The sequence below is a fragment of the Aethalodelphis obliquidens genome, unplaced genomic scaffold (genome assembly GCF_003676395.1).
Source record: "Aethalodelphis obliquidens isolate GAN/ISIS:26980383/991018 unplaced genomic scaffold, ASM367639v1 scaffold31, whole genome shotgun sequence".
NCBI classification, from domain to species: domain Eukaryota; kingdom Metazoa; phylum Chordata; class Mammalia; order Artiodactyla; family Delphinidae; genus Aethalodelphis; species Aethalodelphis obliquidens.
In genome coordinates, this window is record NW_020837975.1 from 8982615 (window position 1) to 9003180 (window position 20566).

A 20566-nucleotide genomic window follows, 5' to 3' on the forward strand; every position below is an offset into this window, starting at 1 on the left:
AAGTAGGGCCTTGATATGTTTGAGGGTATCTTTCCTCCTACAGAAATAGCTTGAAGCCTGTGTCCCAGGGGTAGCCCATGCAACAGAGCTCTGCCACCGTCACCCCTGAAGGCTGGGCATGGCGCTGATGGTCTCTTGTAAATGGGGTCAGTCTCCTCTCTGACATTCTGACCCTATGACCCCAGCAGTCCTCAGCCTGAGAGTCAGGAGCTCCCTTCAGCTGCCTCTCCCTGTATCTTACCAGCCTCACACCCTGAACACCAGCCTCACTCATCTGCTCACCCTCTGTTTTGGATGGTCTCCGTTGGCCCTCTGGATCTACTTCCAGCCCTTCCCCACCCTGCTCTATGCCCGGGAGGCCGACCTGTGTGGACTGGATCAACAGCCGCCCCCAACTCTAAGTCTTCCAGTGGGGTTCCACCAATGGGAGGTGAAGGCAGGAGAGCAGAGGGTGGGGAGAGAGTGAGGTTGCCCAGGCTGACCATGTCCCTCCACTGAGGGCCCCTGCTCCTGTAGACAAGCTCCCTTGGGGTTCCAGGAACCACTCCCACCCCTTACCTCCTCAGGCCTGGAGTAGTCCCACTGTCCCCAGCCCCTGTGATTCACCAGCCCACGTTGGTTTCCCTGAACCCCACCCACTCCTTTATAATTAGCCCTGTATTATATCTCCCAACTCTGCAGGACCTGGACTGGCCTGCTTACTCCAGCCACCTCCATGCCTTTGCTTTCACCACCATCTTTTTTTTTACAAATTTACTTATCTATTTATTTATCTATCTATTTATTTATTTAGGCTGCGTTGGGTCTTTGTTGCTGTGTGCGGGCTTTCTCTAGTTGCAGCGAGCAGGGGCTACTCTTCGCTGCGGTGCGCAGGCTTCACATTGCAGTGGCTTCTCTTGTTGCGGAGCACAGGTTCTAGGCACACGGGCTTCAGTAGTTGTGGCACGTGGGCTCAGTAGTGTGGCTTGCGGGCTCTAGAGCACAAGCTCAGTAATTGTGGCACACGGGCTTAGTTGCTCCACGGCATGTGGGAATCTTCCCGGACCAGGGCTCAAACCCACGTCCCCTGAATTGGCAGGTGGATTCTTAACCACTGCGCCACCAGGGAAGCCCTCACCACCATCTTTGATGCTGGGCCCTTGTGTATGCCCCCCGGCTTCACTGAAACCCAGATCGACTCAACTCCTCCAAGTGGACGCTGCCACTGCACTGGGGTCCAGCACCCTGATTCCAACACATGAGGCCAATCCTGCTCCTCTATAGGATGAGGAGGGTGAACCAGCTGAGCCCTGAAGTTCCTTCCAACCCACATTCTCCTCTGCTCCACATCATGCATCCCTTAGCCAGATGGCTGGTGTTGAGGTTCAAATTCCACTGAAAAATCCAAATGACATTCTGGCTGTAATTTTCTCTCCTCTGAACTCCCATTCTATTCTCATCAATACCTCTCATCACATCCTCTGTTAGCATTATTCATGCATGGGAATCTCCCCTTCTAGGCTGCAAACTCCCTAGTTCCATCTTGCGCTTCTGGTGAAACACTTTTCTTTCGGCCTATCTCCCTCCTCCCCCCGCCCAATCTCAAGAATGCTTACTGTTGTAAATATTGACTGAAATGGGGGAGGGACCAGTAAGGCCCGGACACTCTGGATGATGTTGTACAATGATATTTACCAGACAATGACTACACAGCAGGTATGTTATATCCATCATCTCGCTTTGCCCTCACCACAGGCCTACAAGGTAGGCGTTACTCCCGTATTACGTATGTGGAAACACAGAGGTTAAAAGCAACTTGTTCCAGGGGACTTCCCCGGTCGTCCAGTGGTAAAGAATCCACCTTCCAATGCAGAGGACGTGGGTTCGAGCCCTGGTCTGGGAAGGAAGATCCCACATGCCCTGGGGCAACTAAGCCCACGCACCACAACTACTGAGCTCACGCACCTCAACGAGAGACCCCACGTGCCGCAAACTACAGAGCCCACTTGCTCTGGAGCCCACACGCCACAGCGAAGAACCCACACACCGCAACAAAAGATCCTGCATGTCTCAATGAAGATCCCAAGTGCCACAACTAAGACCCTATGCAGCCAAAAAATAAAGAAATAAAGAAAAACAAATAAATAAACAGTGTGATTAAAAAAAACAGGGACTCCCCTGGTGGCTCAGTGGTTAAGAATCCCCCTGCCAATGCAGGGGACATGGGTTCGAGCCCTGGTCCAGGAAGATCCCACATGATGTGGAGCAACTAAGCCCACGCACCACAACTACAGAGCCTGCATGCCACAACTACTGAAGCCCACGTGTCTAGAGCCCATGCTCCACAGCAAGATAAGCCACGGCAATGAGAAGCCCACACACTGCAACAAAGAGCAGCCCCCGCTCACCGCAACTAGAGAAAGCCTGTGCGCAGCAGTGAAGACCCAACACAGTCAAAAATAAATAAATTAATTAATTAATGGGAAAAAAATAAATTAATTTTTAAAAAAAGTAACTTGTTCCAGAAAGGGCTGGAGCCAGAAGTGAAAGCACAGGTGTATCTGATTCCAAGGCCTATCACCCGTTCCTCTGCTCCACCCTGCAGTGTGTGTGATAACAAGACGCAACATGGGGATTTCCCTGGCAGTCCAGTGGTTAAGACTCTGCACTTCCACTGCAGTGGGCATGGGTTCAATCTCTGGTTGGGGAACTCAGATCCCGCATGCCGCAAGGCACAGCCAAAAAAAAAAAAGATGCAACGTGGGCCCTGACCCAAATGAGACAAGTCTCATTAGAGGATGTAATTAAGGGTTCATGGAGCAGCACCCTTCTGAAGAGCCCTTCCAGACTTTCCTGAATGAATCACCGAGACGTTAGGACATTACTGTTCTCTATGAAGCTCGGCCAAAAGGTCTCAAAAGTAATTAGTTCCTTTAAGCTAAACATTTCCCCAGCAATCTGGTTTACGCTTTAATTGGCTTAGAGTATTGGAGAGGGAGAAAAAGTCAACTTTAGCCCAGCCCCTGCGGAAATATTTCCCATACATTTTATGGATAAAATTCATTCCCTTTGGCCGCTTGCTTCTGCCAAGCCTGAGGGAGGGCAGATCAGGGAGCAGGGCAGGTGATGCTCCAGTCAGTCCACCAACGAGGAAGGGGAGGTTCGTTTCTGAAGTCTGAATTACTGAAGCTTTACTGGCCGTTCTCATTCTCATCAAGTCACCTGGGACCACCGCCCCTGTGGGCTCTTGGCTTTGGTCATCTCATGCACCACTCCTCTTCCTTCCCTTTCCGCAGGCCCTGGGGTTTGGACCTGTGTCCTTCTGCTCTTTGGAGCTGCCTCTGTTCCATTAATCATTGGTACTTCCCTCTCTCAGTGGAGACACCAAGCTGAGTCTCTATCCGGAGCCCCTGGGTCTCCCTCCCAGGTCTGGGTAGAGAAGGGCATGGATCGGGCTGCCAAGGTCAAATTCCCTCTCGTCCCATCCTTGGGCCTCTTCTGATCACCAGAAGGAGTGAGCACAGCTATGAAGGTCACGGGAAACTCCCTTCAGCTCTGAGTCCAGTAAATTCACCCCCACCTCCTCAACCCTGGAAGAAAACATTCTTCACCTCCCAGACTTTGACCTCATCCTTGCTTGGCCAGATCCTCTTCTCTAAGAGTAAGGAGGTCTGCTCCTTCTTTGTTCAGACAGGAACCAGGGGCTGCAAGGACCCTCCCCCTTGACCAGTTCCCCCTTTTATTCTCTGCACCTGAAAACCAGCTGGCACAGAAGGTCTAAGGGAAGAAGGAAGCAGAGACGGGAACGAGACAACAGCTGCCACATCCTTGCCAGCCTCTGTCACCTGGCTCCTTTTCCTAATCCAGTCATTCCTTCAACAGCCATTTATTAACACCTACTGTGTGCTGGGCAACTTTCCAGGTGCTCAAAATGTAAGAGTTAATGACAGATGAAAATCCTTGCCCTCATGGAGCTGACACATGACAAACAAGATAAATAAGTAAACCAGAGTATCGTTTATGGCTTATGGTGAAAAGTGATAAGGAGGCAAAATTAAGCAGGAAAGGGTGGAGAGGCTGAAATGTTAGATGGGGTAGCCAAGGGAAGACCTTGATAGGGTGATGTCTGAGCCAAGATCTGAGGGAACTGTGGAGGGGCCACGTGAACATCTGGGGAAAGAGCATTCCAGGAAGAAGGAACAGCAAGTACAAAGGTCTTGAGGCAGGAAGAGGCAGGTGTGGCTGGAGTGGAGTGATGGAGGGGATGAGCAGGAGGGAATGGGTCAGTCAGGTAAAGGAAGTCAGATCCTGTAGGGCCTGTTGAGTCACCACAGAGACTTTAGTTTTGCAAGATGGGAGCTACCGGATGGTTCTGAACAGAGGAGGGACAGAATTTGACTTGGGTTTTAATAGGATTCTTCTGGCTTTTGGGTGGGGAATAGACTGAAGGTATCTAGCAGCCACCCACTAAAAGTGTCTGTGATTCTTAAGAGCGAGCACTTCAAGTCTGCCCTCTCCTTAAACACCCTATCACAAGGGGCAAAAGGCCTCTGGTGGGGACAATGGAATTGAGACAAGGCTGGAAAAGCGGGCCATCCTGAGTTATGGCAGAGCTTGGACGTCAGACTAAGCAGCTGAGACTTGATTCAAAGAAGAGGGGAGTCACCAAAGGTTTCTGAGCAGGGGAATCACCTAACTAAAGCCACACTCACTCACATTAGTCAAAAACCACGGGAAGGCTGCTCTGGCTGAGACATGGTGCTAGAGGCTGTACCCATGTCTCTGGTCATGATCTTGGTGGGCCTGGACTCCCTGTCTCCCCCCTCAGACTGGGGCTCCCTGAGGACAGGAACTTTCTCTCCACCTTTAGTCTCTTCTTGCATCAGCAAGGACAAGACTCTGCACACCTTACTATCCTTCACGGGGGTTTAGATGCTGAAGTTGGAAACACATCAGGTGGGATGACTGCAGAGTTAGATGCACAGACAGACAGACAATCAGGAACAGGCTGATGTTTCCACGGTGGGAGAGGGGCTGTACCTACCTCCCGCCACTGCTTGTTCTCCATCCCTTGAGTATACATGACGCATACTGTGAGGAGAGGAGAGAAAAAAGGGTTAACAGCCCAGGCCAAGAGGAAGGTGTGGGCCCCAGATGCAGAGGGCCCTGGAGGGTCAGGCGCCTCAGGACACTACGGCCTGGGTAGCAGTGTTGGGTCTGGGTGGGGTCGGCTTGGAGGAGGGGGCCCAGAATATAGGTGTGTCTGGGAGGGGCACCCTTTGGGAGGAGGGCCGGGGTCACTCACATCTAGGCTAGAGCAAGTGTAAAGTGTGAGGCAGGTAGACAGGTGTGCATGACGGAGGACTGAGTGGCAGAGGTGTGGCAGGAGAGAGCATCTGAAACCCGCTTGTCCCTTTAGAGCCCAAGGTGGCCTCATGGGGCCTATTATTATCATCAGCCCCACTTCCCTGATGGGGAAACTGAGGATCAGAGGAGGCCAATGAGTTGTCTGAGGTCATATACTTGAGCAGCATTGCTTAGGGCTAGAACCCTGGGCTCCAAAATCAGTGCTCATCCCCCTAGGCCACAGATATTTGGGGATCTTAAATGCACTGGTTTCCCTGGGGCTGAGACCTTCTGAGCCCTCCCTACCCACTTGGTTGTGTTGAGGCTTCACAAGTACGGGGCTGGGAAGGGTCAGACCTCCAAGTTTTCTTTCTCCAGACAGTATCTGTGAAACATTAGATAGCCTTGATGTACTGGGAACGATGCCTAGTACATAGTGAGCACTCAGTACAGGCTCCTGTGTTGGCTACTGTAGTAGTCATAATGCCGTCGTAGCAAAGGAAACTATAAACAAAACAAAAAGACAGTCTACATACAGACTGGGAGAAAAGATTTGCAAATGATGCGACCAACAGGGCTTAATTTCCAAATATACAAACAGCTCCTACAGCTCAATAACAGAAAAAGCAAACAACCCAATCAAAAAATGGGCAGAAGACCTAAACAGACATTTCTCCAGAGAAGACATTCAGATGGTCAATAGACACATGAAAAGAGGCTCAACATCGCTAATTATTAGAGAAATGCAAATCAAAACTACAATGAGGTATCACCTCACACCAGTCAGAATGGCCATCATCAAAAAGTCTACAAAGAAGAAATGCTGGAGAGGGTGTGGAGGAAAGGGAATACTCCTACACTGTCGGTGGGAATGTAAATTGGTGCAGCCAATATGGAAAACAATATGGAGGTGCCTTTAAAAACTAAAAATAGGGCTTCCCTGGTGGCTCAGTGGTTGGGGGTCTGCCTGTCGATGCAGGGGATGCGGGTTCGTGCCCCGGTCCGGGAGGGTCCCGCATGCCGCGGAGCGGTTGGGCCCGTGAGCCATGTCTGCTGGGCCTGCGCGTCCGGAGCCTGTGCTCCGCGGCGGGAGAGGCCACGGCAGTGAGAAGCCCGCATACGGCAAAAAAAACCAAAAAACAAAACACAAAAAACTAAAAATAGAGCTACCATACGATCCAGCAATCCCACTCCTGGGCATACATCTGGAGAAAACTCTAATTTGAAAAGATACATGCACCCCAATGTTCATAGCAGCACTAGTTACAATAGCCAAGTCATGGAAGCAACCTAAATGTCCATGGACAGATGAATGGATAAAGAAGATGTGGTACATATGTATGGTGGAATATTAGCCACAAAAAGAATGAAATAATGCCATTGCAGCAACATGGATGGACCTAGAGATTATCATACTAAGTGAAGTAAGTCAGACAGAGAAAGAGAACTATCATATATCATTTATGTGTAGAATCTAAAAAGTGATACGAATGAACTTATTTACAAAGCAGAAATAGACTCACAGATATAGAAAACAAACTTATGGTTACCAAAGGGGAAAGGTAGGGGGGAGGGATAAATTAGAAGTTTGGAATTAATACTATATATAAAATAGTTAAACAACAAGCTCCTACTGTACAGCAAAGGGAAGTATATTCAATATCTTGGAATAAACTATCATGGAAAAGAAAAAAATAAAACATAATGCCGTTGCTGTTGTTGTTACTGTTATTACTGTCAGTGCAGGACTTACATGGGTCAGACTTGGAGAACATGTCTTTGTCCAAAAGGTTCCTGAAAGAGGGGGAGAGAGCAGGAGTTAGCACAGCCCAAGGATCTCAGGGGATTCAGGCTGTTACTGAGATCTGGAGGCTGCCTCGGGCCTGGCTTCAGGCAAATGGGAAGCAGGAGGCTCCTTCAGCACAGTTTATTAGGGTTCATTGGAGCTGGCTGAGCCCCAGAGGTTCCTCAGCTCAGCTCCTAGGGTGTGTGGTGCTTCCTGCTTCTCACCCCTGCCACCAACACACACTCCTGTGGACCCTGGTGCTCTGGATCCCACAGCCCCTTGCTCTTGGGCCGAAACACAATCTGCCCAATGTTGTAGAAATTGTTCTAGAAATTCTCCTTTTACCACTTCTCTGTCTCTGAAAAAATAAAGTGAAATCAAGCCACTAATGTACCATTCTCTCAGGGCTCTACTTACAGCCAGTTTATTCAATCATCTCACCTGTGCCAGTGGATTAATTAATGATACCTCCCAGGGGATGCAGACTCATTTGAACAGGGTCCTTTTGTGGTCAAGGCCAGAGCTAACACATGGTCCTAACAATTAGACTTGAACTCATGCAGCAAGATGACTGGGAATTCCCTGGTGGTCCAGTGGTTAGGGCTCCGCGCTCTTATTCCCAGAGTCCCAGGTTCAATCCCTGGTTGGGGAACTAAGATTTTGCAAGCCACACAGCGTGGCCAAAGAAACAAACAAACAAAAAATGATGGACACATGTTTGGAGGCAGAGAGCTCTCACAACAGGAGCGGAGTCCCTCCTTCCCTGCCTCTGTGCAATCATGGCTCCTACTCACTGAACCCCAGGCACTGCGCTAAGCGTTCTGCAAATATTAGCTCCCAATTCTCACTCTGTCCTGGAAGATCAGTACTGGGTAAGCATTATCCCATCTCACAGATGGGAGATCATAGGGAGATCAGGCAAGGGCATGTCCTGCACATCTGGTGTCCCTCACTCCACAGTGACCCACTGCTGTCAGGAAGCAACATGGCTCAAAGAAAACTTGGTCTCTGGCTGGGAAGTGACTTAACCTCTCTGAGTCTGTTTCCTCATCTGTACAATAGAGAGAAGAGTGCCAGCTCTGAAGGTTGCTGATGCTCGGCCCTACCCCTTCAGCCCTCCTAGTTCCTGTACACACCCACAGTTTCCTCCTACTTCTCTTCCAAGGGCTTTCTCGGGGAGGCAGGGCTGCAAGTACCAGGAAGTTTACACTCCCCACGGCAGCCAATGATGGGCAGGAGTTGGAGGATAAATGCCCGGCTTCCTGACTCCCCCCGGGACAGCTCTGAGCTGTGCTTCACACAGCCTCCCAGAGGTGCCCACCGGGAGACCCACTCATTGAAGACCCTTGTTGACTCGAGCAAGGGCTTTATTGCTGAAGGGGCTTCCTGTGAGCCCTCCCACCTGTTGGAGCTACTGACTCCTTCCTACACTGTCCTAAGGTCAAGCTCTGCCCTTGCCAACCATCTTACCCATGTCCCACTTGCCTCCCAGATGTCCCCGGGGGTCTTCTCGTCCCCTCCTCCACTCCCCTACTCCCCCACGGGCCCCGATGTCCCTTGCACCCTTTCCCCAGAGAGGAGAAACACTAGGCTATGTGGCTTCCTGCCAGCCAACTCCAAATATCCGAGCTGGATGGGCCCCTCAGGATCATCTGTTCCACCTTCTCCTTGAGGAGGGGGAAACTGAGGTCCAGGAAGGGGCAGGGAGTAGCCATGCTGCACAAGCAGTGGCAAAGCCAGAAAGGTCTAGAAGGAGACCTCACCCTAAGTCACCATCACTGAAGCCATCAGCAGTGACAGCCTGTCTGGACAACTTGACCCACAGTCAACCCCACCACCCATGCTCCCCACTCTGAGGTGGGAGCCAAAGACCAACCAACAGACAGATAGATGCAACAGCAGCCTGGTGCCAGGATATGGCATCCTCTGCTACCCGGGGAGGTTCCAGATGGTGCTCATCAATCATACCAGCTCTGGTCCCCGACCAGATTCCCATCCTCTGCTCCAGTCTCTTCATTCAGGGTCCTCTCCCCAGAGGCAGCTACCCTGCTAGCCCTCCATGACCCAAAGGCACAGGACCCTTCTGCTGGCCTCCATCACCCCTCTCCCAGACCTGCTCCCAGCGGCTGTCCCTTTGGAAACCTTCTGATAAACCTCCCAGCCCACTGCCGTGAGCATCAGATGAAATGATACACAGGCAGCTCTGAAAAGTAGGCAGCAGGAGCTACAGGTAAGATACCAATTTGATATATGCTCATCCACACCGAGATGGGCTGACCTGGACCTGGGCTGACCCTCCCCTCCTGTAGTGTGCTAGGATTCGGGGCAGGAGTGTCTGTCTTGATTTAAACAAAGGACAAAATGCCTAAATTCCAAAGATGCCTCTACAGTGGTGGAACTTGAGATGCGGTGAGGAGCTGGAAAGTAATACAGAGGGTTGGGAGATGGAGGAAGAGGGGGCGGGGTGAGGGGGACTCCTATAAAGCAAGTGCTGAGGTTTATCTTTGAATTCTGTAATGAAATTCTATAATTACATAAAATTCTAGAATGTTCAATCTGGAAGGGACCTCAGAGGTCACCTTTTCTAATTCCTTTGTAAATCAGGAGTGTGAGACTCGGAGAGAAGGCAATTGACTTCTCCAAGGTCTGTGCCTCCTCCAAGTTTAGTTCTGGAACTCAGGTTCAGTCATGTCTAAGCTAGTGAGAAAGAGAGTGAGACCGTGTGTGTGTGTGTGTGTGTGTGAGAGAGAGAGAGAGAGAGAGAGAGAGGGAGAGATTGACAGAAAGAGAGAGAGATACAGATATGGGGTCTTATCTTGAAAGAGAAGCAGATGGGACCTGCCTGGGCGAGAAGCACACAGCTGGACTAAGAAATAGAACCCAGCCACCTAGCTTCAGTGGCGCCCTGCCCAGTGACCCTCCGGACTCTCACTGAGCCGCGTGGCATGGGTCATCCTGGCTATGGCACCTGAAGATAATGCAAACCCTCTTCCCCCTACTCTGCTGAGATCATCCTTACCATCCTTCCAGAACCATTCCTGTTCATTCTCCTCAATTCTGCCTTCCTTGGACAGACACTGACCAACAACCATTTCCTCTGAGCTCTCTCTGGCCTGTACTGTGCCATCCTCTGACTTATAGGACCCGTTACCACACTCAGCACACCCTGGACTGCAAAATCAGGGGTGCCTCTGTCTCTCACACGGGGAAGGGTCCCCAACTCTGCTCCAGGCCAGCCTAGCACCTGACTCAGAGCAGGGTCCTGGCAAATTGGATGGATGAAGGAAAACGAAAAGGAACGGCCAATGGGTGAGCAAGCCTCTTGTCTCCCAACATGGTCATGCTCAGGGCCGGCCCCTATACTTCCTCTTAGCTGTAGAGCCTAATGGTTAAGTATATGGACCGCAGTCAGATAAGCTGGGTTCACATCCCACCTCTGGACAAGTCACTTGCCTTCCTGTGCCTCAGTTTCCCCACCTGTAAAGTGGAGTTAAAACACAGTTCCTCCCTTAGGACTGCTGTGGAGCACTTGGACAGAGCGAGGCTCATCACACAGGTGAGTCTTCCTCATCGGCCTGGTGCTGAGCGGAGCGGTCATTCTCCTGGTGGGTGCTCAGGCTCACTTGGTGACAAAGGAGAGACGGGACAGGTGACACAAGCCACTTCTACTTACAGGTCCCAGGAAGCCCATCCCATCACATACACTCCCAGTGCCCTGTTGGGGTTGATCCACTGAGGACTCCAAGGCCCAGAGATGGTGAGTGACTTGCCCACAGGCACAGAGCCAGTAAGAAGCCAAGGGGTAAAAAACCAGGTCTTCCAACGCGAAGCAGGGCTCAAACCGCAAGGACACAGAGAGACCAGACCATACGTGCTTTTCTCCACTATCTTTCTTTGGAGAGCTCAAAGAGACTTTTTTCCAACAGGCAAATGTATTTTTCCCCCCCCAAAAGCATAAAATTCTTCAGATGTCCTAGTGACAGCCTAAAGCTTGGCTTCTTTTGTTCCTTAAATCAAGATCAGGGAGCAGAGCAAAATGCTCTTATCCTCACTGCTCTCCCCCCCAAAATCATTTCAAAAACAGTTGCAGGAAGAACGACCATGCACTGGGCGTTGAGAAGACCCCACCAAAGACAGAAAGCACTGGAAAGGCTGAAATGAGCACTGCCTGGTGCTAAAGGACAGGGCCTGAGGGTGACACCTTCGCAATGAGAAGCTTACAAGAGTCAGAATACAAGCTGGGGCTCTCCAGTCAGAAAGAGGAAGAGATGCAGCCCTCCGCTCAGGGAATCTTGTCGGAGGAAAAACAGCAATGCCATCAGGGAGCTGCAGCCTGAGGGGAGACCCAGCCTTGTCCTCAGGGAGCCCCAGTCTGGGGGGAGACACAGCCCCGCCCTCGGGAAGCCCCGGTCTGAGGGGAGACACAGCCCCGTCCTCGGGGAGCCCCGGTCTGAGGGGAGACACAGCCCCGCCCCCGGGAGCCCCGGTCTGAGGGGAGAACAGCCCTGTCCTCAGCAAGCCCTAGTCTGAGGGGAGACACAGCCCCGTCCTCAGGTAGCCCCGGTCTGAGGGGAGACGCAGCCACGCCCCCGGGGGCCCCAGTCTGAGGGGAGACACAGCCCCGTCTTCGGGAAGCCCCGGTCTGAGGGGAGACACAGCCCCGTCCTCGTGGAGCCCCGGTCTGAGGGGAGAACAGCCCTGTCCTCAGTGAGCCCTAGTCTGAGGGGAGACACGGCCCTGTCCTCAGGGAGCCCCCGTCTGAGGGGAAACACGGCCCAGCCCTCAGGGTGCCCCAGTCTGAGGGGAGACACGGCCCTGTCCTCGGGAAGCCCCGGTATGAGGGGAGACACAGCCCCGCCCCCGGGGAGCCCCGGTCTGAGGGGAGACACAGCCACGCCCCCGGGGAGCCCCGGTCTGAGGGGAGAACAGCCCTGTCCTCAGCAAGCCCTAGTCTGAGGGGACACGCAGCCCCGCCCCCGGGGGCCCCAGTCTGAGGGGAGACACAGCCCCGCCCCCGGGGAGCCCCGGTCTGAGGGGAGACACAGCCCCGTCTTCGGGAAGCCCCGGTCTGAGGGGAGACACAGCCTCGCCCCCGGGGAGCCCCGGTCTGAGGGGAGACACAGCCCCGTCCTCAGGTAGCCCCGGTCTGAGGGGAGACGCAGCCCCGTCCTCAGGGAGCCCCGGTCTGAGGGGAGACACAGCCCCGTCCTCGGGAAGCCCCGGTCTGAGGGGAGACACAGCCCCGCCCCCGGGGAGCCCCGGTCTGAGGGGAGACACAGCCACGCCCCCGGGGAGCCCCGGTCTGAGGGGAGAACAGCCCTGTCCTCAGCAAGCCCTAGTCTGAGGGGAGACACAGCCCTGTCCTCAGGGAGCCCCCGGTCTGAGGGGAAACACAGCCCCACCCTCAGGGGGCCCCAGTCTGAGGGGAGACACGGCCCTGTCCTCGGGAAGCCCCGGTCTGAGGGGAGACACAGCCCCGTCCTCGGGTAGCCCCGGTCTGAGGGGAGACGCAGTCCTGCCTCAGGGAGTCCCACTTTGAGGGGAGACACAGCCTGACCCTTATGGAGCCCCAGTCTGTGGAAACACAATCCTACCCTCAGGGAGCCTCAGTCTGAGAGGGAGAAAACAGCCTTGCCTTTAGGAGGCCTACTCTGAGGGGAAATACAGCCCTCACTTCAGGGAGCAAAAGTCTGAGGGGAGACACAGCCCTGCCCTCAGGGAGTCCCAGTCTGAGAAGAGACACAGCCGTGCCTCAGGAAGTCCGAGCGGGGAGACACAGTCCCTCCTGTGCTAAATTACTCAGTGAACTGATTATCACACATTCAGGTTGTCTCTAAACGAAGCCCATACACGCTCCGTGGATTTACTAGCAAATGACTCTGGCTATAGAATAAAAGGAAACACACCAAGAACACTCATCTCAGCTTTTCCTGGACTGGCGGTCCCTAATAGAGGTCCATGGATCCCCCCGAAACTATAAGCAAAATGTGGCATATTGGTCCATATGGATGCATTCTTTTTTTTGCAGAATTTTCATCATATTCCCAAAGAGCTTCCTGAGGTTCAAAGGCTAAGGAAATATGGGGGTTTTTTGTTTGTTTTGGGTTTTTTTTTAATTAATTAATTTATTTTTGGTTGCGTCGGGTCTTAGTTGCGGTGCACGGGCTTCTCTGTAGTTGTGGTGCACAGACTCAGAGCGTGAGGGCTCTTCGTTGTGATGCGTGGGCTCTCTAGTTATGGTGTGCGGGCTCAGTAGTTGTGGCGCAAAGGATTAGTTGCCCCGGGGCATGTGGGATCTTAGTTCTCCGACCAGGGATGGAACCCGCGTCCCCTGAATTAGAAGGTGGATTCTTAACCGCTGGACCACCAGGGAAGTCCCCCAAAATATGGTTTAACTTCTTTGCAACAAGCCTCCCTAAGCATCCCTCCAACCTCTGACAAAAAGTTGGTGGTGATGAGCACATAGCTTGGATCTTCAATGCTGGGTCCAAAACCCAGCTCTACCCCTTAGCTGTATGACCTCACTTAGCCTCTCTATGCATCAGTATCCCCATCTGTAAAGTGGGAGTAATAACAGTCCCTCTCTCCTACAGGTTTTCTGAGAATTAATGGAGTGCATATATGCAAAACAGAACAGTGTCTAGCACATACTAACTTGCATTTAAGTGCCTGGCATACAATAAATGCTCACAAAAGCCCTGTGGAGAATAAGGTGGCTTCTAGGGAATCCCCATGTTCTCCCCTCCCTGCTCCCTACTGCTGGGCTTGATCAGGACCTCGAGCACCTTCATGTCCTCGCCCAGCAGGGTCCACCTGGCTGTTGTATAGCCTTCATTGAGGAGAGCAGACTGGGGACAGGTAAACCACTATCAGGGAGAAACAGGAATCCTGAAGAGGCTGGAGAGACCCCGAAGCTTGAGGGGCCCTCCAGATGCACCCTATTTCTCCATGGAGCACTTTAACACCAAACATCTGGTTAACCCCAAGCAGGCAAAGAGGGTGGGAGGGGGCCACATTAACCGTGGATATAATCAGCACCAAATCCTTTGTTGTGTACTTAACCTATGACACCCTGTTCACCCTACGTATCAATGCTGGGAGGTAGACATTGCCTCATTGTACAGGCAAGACAGCTGGGGCTGAGGTGTGCCAGGGTCACCCAGCTTGCCAGGAGCACCAAAACTGAACTCTGAAGTCGGAGACCATTCAGAGGTGTCTGCATTACTAAAATCCAGGGTCTCCCAAATCCCCACCAGCAGCGCCCCTCACATCCTCACTCTCCCGTTTCCTACCCCCAGCTTCATCAGGGGTGCTCTCAAAGGAACAGCTGAAGAGGACTGGAGGGCTTCCCATCTCTCCCTGCCCTGCTCCCTGTCCTAACAGGCAGAAGTAATCCCAGGAAAGGAGAGGGACCTTGGCATCCAGCCCCTGGCACTCGCCCATCTCCCCTTTCAAATCCTGCTCCTCACTCCCGTGCACTGTCTCCCTGCCAGGCAACCTCAGCAAGGTCTAAAAGGCAATTTTCACGTGGCTTAAAGAGCTCTCCTTCCTGGAGCTATTTGCATTTTTGTTATTATTAATTATTGTAATAACTGTCCCTCTTAAGCTACGTGACCGAGGAAAAACAGCCTGAGCTCTGGCCTCAGATCCATTCAAACTAGAATCTCCACACAGCCACATGGTAATTCTGTGACCTTGCACAAGCTACTTCACCTCAGTTTCCTCATCTGTGCACGCAGCACATCCCTGCCTTGTGCAGTTGTGAAGCCAATAGCTTTTACAACAGAAATGTAGGAAGTGTGCTTGATTTTTCTCTCCTCACGCCCACCCCCATCCCATTCATCAAGTCTTAAAGTTTCTCCTACTGGGAGCACTAGGCTAGGCCAGCAGAGGTGAGCGACATTAGGAGACAGAGGCACCTTGCAATGTTTTGGAATCACACTAAGTCTTTTTTTCTTGACCAGGAAACTAGCAGGAAAAGAGGTTGTCAGGGGTCCAGCCAAGCTGTGCTCGGAAAATCAGTCCCCAGTCACTTAACACTGGCTGTCCACTGACTGCAGGAAAATCTGAGGAGTCAGTCCTCAAAGACACCAAACTCGAGGCCCCTTGTAGCCCCAGGGATCTCAGGTAGTCTGTGGGTCACCTGGAAAGCCTCCTTATGGCAGAGGCCATGGCTGTCCACCCAGCAAGCATTCCTCACTCCCTTCCTAATAGAATCCACGCTGGTTCAGTTATCTGATGCAGATGGCCTAAAGTCAGAGAAGGTAGGCTCCTGTCCTTTGTTGCTGTTGACTGATTGTGTAACCCCCCAAATTTATACATTGAAACACTAACCCCCAATGTGCTGGTATTGGAGATGAGGTCTGTGGGAGGTAACTAGGGTTATTTGAGGTCATGAGGGTGGGTCCTTCATGATGGGATTAGTGCCCTTATAAGAAGAGCTTGCTCTCTGCTCTCACCTTCTCTCTCTGCCATGCGAGCACAGTGAGAAGGTGGCCATCTGAGGCCAGGAAAGAGGGCTTACCAGAATGTGACACCCTGATCTTGGACCTCCATCCTTGAAAACTGTGAGAAATAAATTTTTCTTTCTCTTGTTTAAGTCACCCAGTCTATGGTATTTTGTTTTGCCAGCCAAACTGACTAATATACTGGCCTGGGGTGGACATGAGACCTGCCTTTGGCCACTGAAATAGAAGGGGAAGTCTGCTGAGAGATTTGGGGAGCGACTGTGCTTTCTAGATAAAAAGAAATTTTCAGAGAGAGGCCTTTGGTCCAATGTCTTGCTTCCTGTCTTTGGATGTGGTTGTGATACCTAGAAAAGAGGCAGTCATTTTGTAACAATGAGGCCCACCATTTGGATGATGGCAGAATAGAAAGATAGCTGCATCCTTGATGGCAAAGTGAGCTGACAAATCGGAACTGAGATAACCTACGTAGAGACTCACTGTGATCTGAGAAAAATAAATGTATTTTGGGCTTGACCTACCATCAGATTTTCTGTTACCTACAGCCAAAGCATTCCTAACTGAATCTGATTCCTCTGTGCCCAAAACTTGTTCCAGCCTTATTCCCCTCACCTCCTCCCCACCCTCTCTTCCCAATGGTAGGTCATCTCCAGCAATGGACTTAGGTCTGAGCAGGGAGACCTGTGGGCTGGAAGAGGACAGATGGTAAGCTACTACCATATGGTCTAGATGCCAGGGAAGGCCAGCTGCAATCCCATGACTCTCTCTGGTCTCTGCTCCCTAGGGATTCCTCTGGTTCTGGGTTTGCCTGGCATCCCTGAGCGAGGAAGGCCTCTCATCCTTGGAGACAGAGTACCTACTTCTTGGCTACATCTACCATGGTTGGTACCCAGGCCCTACCATGATTCTCATCCTTGGAGACCCCAATCCTCAAACTCAAGAGGCTCTCAAGGTTTTGAAGTCTGAGGAAACTGGATTTGGATCCCCTTCTCCAAAACACACTAACTGTACAGCCTTGGGCCGGTTCCTTAGCCTGAGCCCCGATTTCCTAATCAGCAAAAAGGGAAAAATACTACTAGTATCTTTCTAGTTCATAGGATTGTTGTAAGCTTAAAAAAGATGCAGTAATTGGGGTAGGCAGAAATCTAAGACGGTCCCTGCGATTCCCACCCCCGGTGTGCAAGCCTGCACAATCCCTTCCCCTTGAGTGTGAGTGGGACCTGGGAATATGATAGGATACTCACTTCTGTTACTTTATATCAAGTAGCAGACTCTGGAGAGATTATCCCGCTGGCTTTGAAGAGGGAAGCTGCCATGTTGTGAGAGGCCCACATGGCTGGACCTGAGGGCAGCCTGTAGGAGCTAAGAGCCCCAAACCAACAACCAAAAAGAACACAGGACTTTAACCTTACAGCTGCAAGGAATTAAACTCCGCCAGCAACCTAAATGAGCTTGGCTTAGACCCCAAGCCTCAGATGAGATCATAGCCCCTGCAGGCACCTTGATTTCAGCTTGGAGAGACCCAGAGCAGACAAGTCAGCTGTGCTGTGCCTGGGCTTCTGACCTACAGAAACTGTGAGATAATAAATGGCTGTTGTTTCAAGCTCTAGGACTATGGTGATTTGTTATGCAGCAATTGAAAACTAATATAATAGTCTGAGTTTGTACCAAATTGCTATTTGAGTAGGTTAAAAACAGCTGAGTACAGGCAACTGCATATGGTTCAGCCTAGTACAGATGTTAATGCCTGGCATGTAGTAAGCACTCAATAAATCCCACTGTTTTTATTCCTCTGGCTCCACTAAACAGTATCTTAATGTAGTCAGTGGCTGAATAGACCTCTTTTTCCTAGCAATGGCTCTAACAGCTGCCACACTGCCCCCAGGCTCCTCCTTCCCCCAAAGCCACCCTCCCCCTGCCTGTCAGAAGACAGTGTTCTGAGCCCATTCACACCCCTTCTGAGAGGCTGAGGGCACAGCTCTTGAGCTAGGCTGCCTCTCCAAAACGCCAACCTGAACAGACAGCAGAAAACAACATCTCTGGGGCAGAGGCAACAGCTGCCCACCAGCCCCACGTCAGCTGGAGGGGAGAGGGCAGCTGCTTGAGAGATCCCAGCAGGGCTAAGCTACCACCTGCCTCTGGACTGTCCCCTCCTTGCCTTCCCTGTGGGTCTCAGGAGCCCCGCCATGTAGAATCGTTCAGTGGTTCTGCCAGCAAGACCCCACGGAAGTGCACAGGTTTCCTGTTACATAAAAAATGCAAATTGCTCTTTCTAACCAACACGCTGGTCTGGATCCCTGCATCCAGACGAGGCATAGAGAAATAGTGGGGCCCTTGGGAACAGGACACTGGACAGGTGAGTTTTGACTGGGTCTGCAGGGAGGCTAATAAAGTCAGGAAAGGTCCGGAACAGACCAACAGAGAAAAGAGAAGCTCGTGGCTCACACTTTCTACAATGTCTGCTGGAATCTGGTTTCACAAACCGTCTAACTTACTCCCTAAACAACCCCTCAGAATCACTAAATGTACATAGTATGTCAAATATATGTCAATAAAGCTGGGGGTGGGGGGAAACAGAACTTTCTAGATGGATCAGATCTCCAGGACCCAAACAAACCAGCTATAGAGACAGATTTTTATTTACTTTCAGGTGTCAAATAATAGGCAACATAAATTACTATTCATGGCTTAATCCATTTAATCCTCCTACTGTGATAAGGATTATTACACTTACTTTACAGGTGAGGAAACCACAGCCCAAGTTAAGTGCTTTACCCAAAATCACAGGGATTTGAACCCAGGTGGACAGACCCCACAGACTCATGTTCTTACAAGCATTGAGCCAGACAACCAGAGGCTTTAAAATCTTTGGCCCGAGTTTACCAAAATCAGTGAAAACAATTGTTTGGGAGTAGACTATAGATTAGCCCAGGAGACACCCAACACAAAGAAGCAGGGGCCCAAACACATCCATCCCACAGTGTCACCTGCCTTCAGCAGAGGCTTGGATGGGCCTCTGCTGTGGTCCTGTGCTAGGGCTCAGACATGCCCCTGTGCCAGGCAGCTTTGCTCAGCTAGGAGTGTCCTAGGATAGGCATGGTGGGGGTCAGGTCCTCCCCTAGGCAACAGCAGAGACCTCCTAGGGCTGCAGGGGATGGCAGGGACCTTCCTAAGGAGCAGAAGGGAAGGGAACTAGCTCCCAGGAATGCTAGTTTCCAGTTCCTTTGAAACACTGGCCCCCTCATCCCCAGCTGCCCATTCTGAAGCCCCCTGGAGCTCTCAGTCCACCAACCCCTCTGCCTGCCCTACTATTCCCTGCCCACCAGCAGGTGTCACCTAGATGCTCAGGGCAGGGGTACCCTGTAGCCTCCTCCCCTGGGCTCAGTCAATGCTGACCATGAGATGCAGGGGAGGAGGCCTTGGCTCTCATTAACTGGTGGCCATGGAGTATAGAATATGCTGGAGAAAGCCATTCTGTGCAGCTCTCCCTCCTCCCCATCCTCCTCCTCCTTGCCTCCTTTTCCTTTTCTCTCTCTCCCTCTCTCGATCTGTTCTAGAAACTGGATAGTTAGACCTGGTTGAGGCAAACAGATGGATTTACAATTTCAAGTTTACCCACGTTGTTTTCTTGCCTCCCTGCCGTTCCAGGTGACTCCTCCCTCCTCACCCCTTCCTACCAAAACTCATTATTCCCCACTCTCTGGCTTTTGGGAGGGCAGGAGCAGAGCCTGGGTCATGCCCTTCTCAGGTTGATGTCCCATGAAAGGGAATGAACACCAGGGTTGATCCCAGAACCACATCCCCCAGGAACTCAACTGCATCCCTAGGTACTGCTTAGGCAAAAGGTTTGAGTCTTTGGACACCTCTGCTTCCAGAGAGCAAACAGGAGGGGCCAAGTGCTACTGCCTTACAATAATCACTGTTGTTATTTATTGAGCACCTACTGTGTGCGAAGCAAGTGCAAAGCAGCATGCTGGATGCTTCATGATCCTCTACTCCTGTAAATTAAGTCCTCCAACAGTATTCGGTGAGGACCTGCTACATGCCAGCCATGCTTCCAAGCATGAGGGGTACCTCTGTGAATAAGGTTTCTCCATGAATAACAGGTTCGTTGTTTGCACTTGACAAATGGGGGAAAGCGAGGCTAAAAGTTTGCCCCAAGTGGTGGAGCAGATTCCATTTTAAAGAATCTGATTCCAAAGCCACAATGCCCTGTGCCCTCTGCCTCCTCTGGGTTCGTGGGTCTGAGTCAGGGTGGGGATCGCTGCCCTCAAATGCTTACAAAGTTGCTTTGGGGGAAGAGGAATGAAGTCTGCACACCTGAGATGTCTTCAGAGGTTTTGTGCTCAATATGTGAGAGACCCGGTGGCCCAGGCTGAGTGCTCAGGACCCAGGGAACACAGAAGGCAGTGATTTGGGCTGCGTGTCTCTCAAGGGTGAGAAGGATGGGTGGGGAGCACAAGGCCGGGCTTTTCAGGATGGGGGGACACAAACTGGCAGAGATGAAGGCAGGGTGAGATATGGATAGAGATTGTGCTGTTCAGAGGCTCTGAGGTGAAAAGCCTCCCGAGACAGCTCCGACACAGGCGTGACTGAAGGCTGGGAAGGAGCATCTGGCGCAGGGCTATGCACCAGCAGGGAAGGGAGGACGGGCTGGGGCAGCTGTGGATGGCTGAGGAGGTGAGGCCGGAGCTAATGGGCAGTCAGGAATCTCCCAGCAGAGTAATGGCAAGATGCAAATGGCCTTGGGAGATAATTCTGACAAAACCGTATGTGGGACCATAGGGGAGACATGTGGTGTTATCACAGGAGCCCCCAGAAGGGCCTGATGCAGGGGCCAGCTATGTTCAACTTCATCAGCCCTCACTCCCACTCACCCTAAACCGCAGCCCCCCGCCAAGTCCTTCCCTCTTTCACATCCCAGCCCAGTTCCCCTGGCTCCATCTACACCTCCCCAATGCCACAACTTGGGAACACAGGGTTGGGGTGC

General features: G+C 51.8%; 1 protein-coding gene across 4 annotated transcripts in view; it reads right to left on the reverse strand.

The window, feature by feature from the left end:
• Positions 1-20566, reverse strand: part of CPNE5 (copine 5) — a 106344-nt gene that overhangs the window by 69524 nt on the left and 16254 nt on the right. For all 4 annotated transcript variants that reach the window (XM_027127076.1, XM_027127078.1, XM_027127077.1 and 1 more), the window contains exons 2-3: positions 7079-7119; positions 5024-5070 (exon numbers count right to left, since the gene is read on the reverse strand). In XM_027127076.1, the coding sequence (XP_026982877.1) occupies positions 5024-5070; positions 7079-7119 (88 nt within the window). The remainder of the gene's footprint in view (positions 1-5023; positions 5071-7078; positions 7120-20566) is intronic.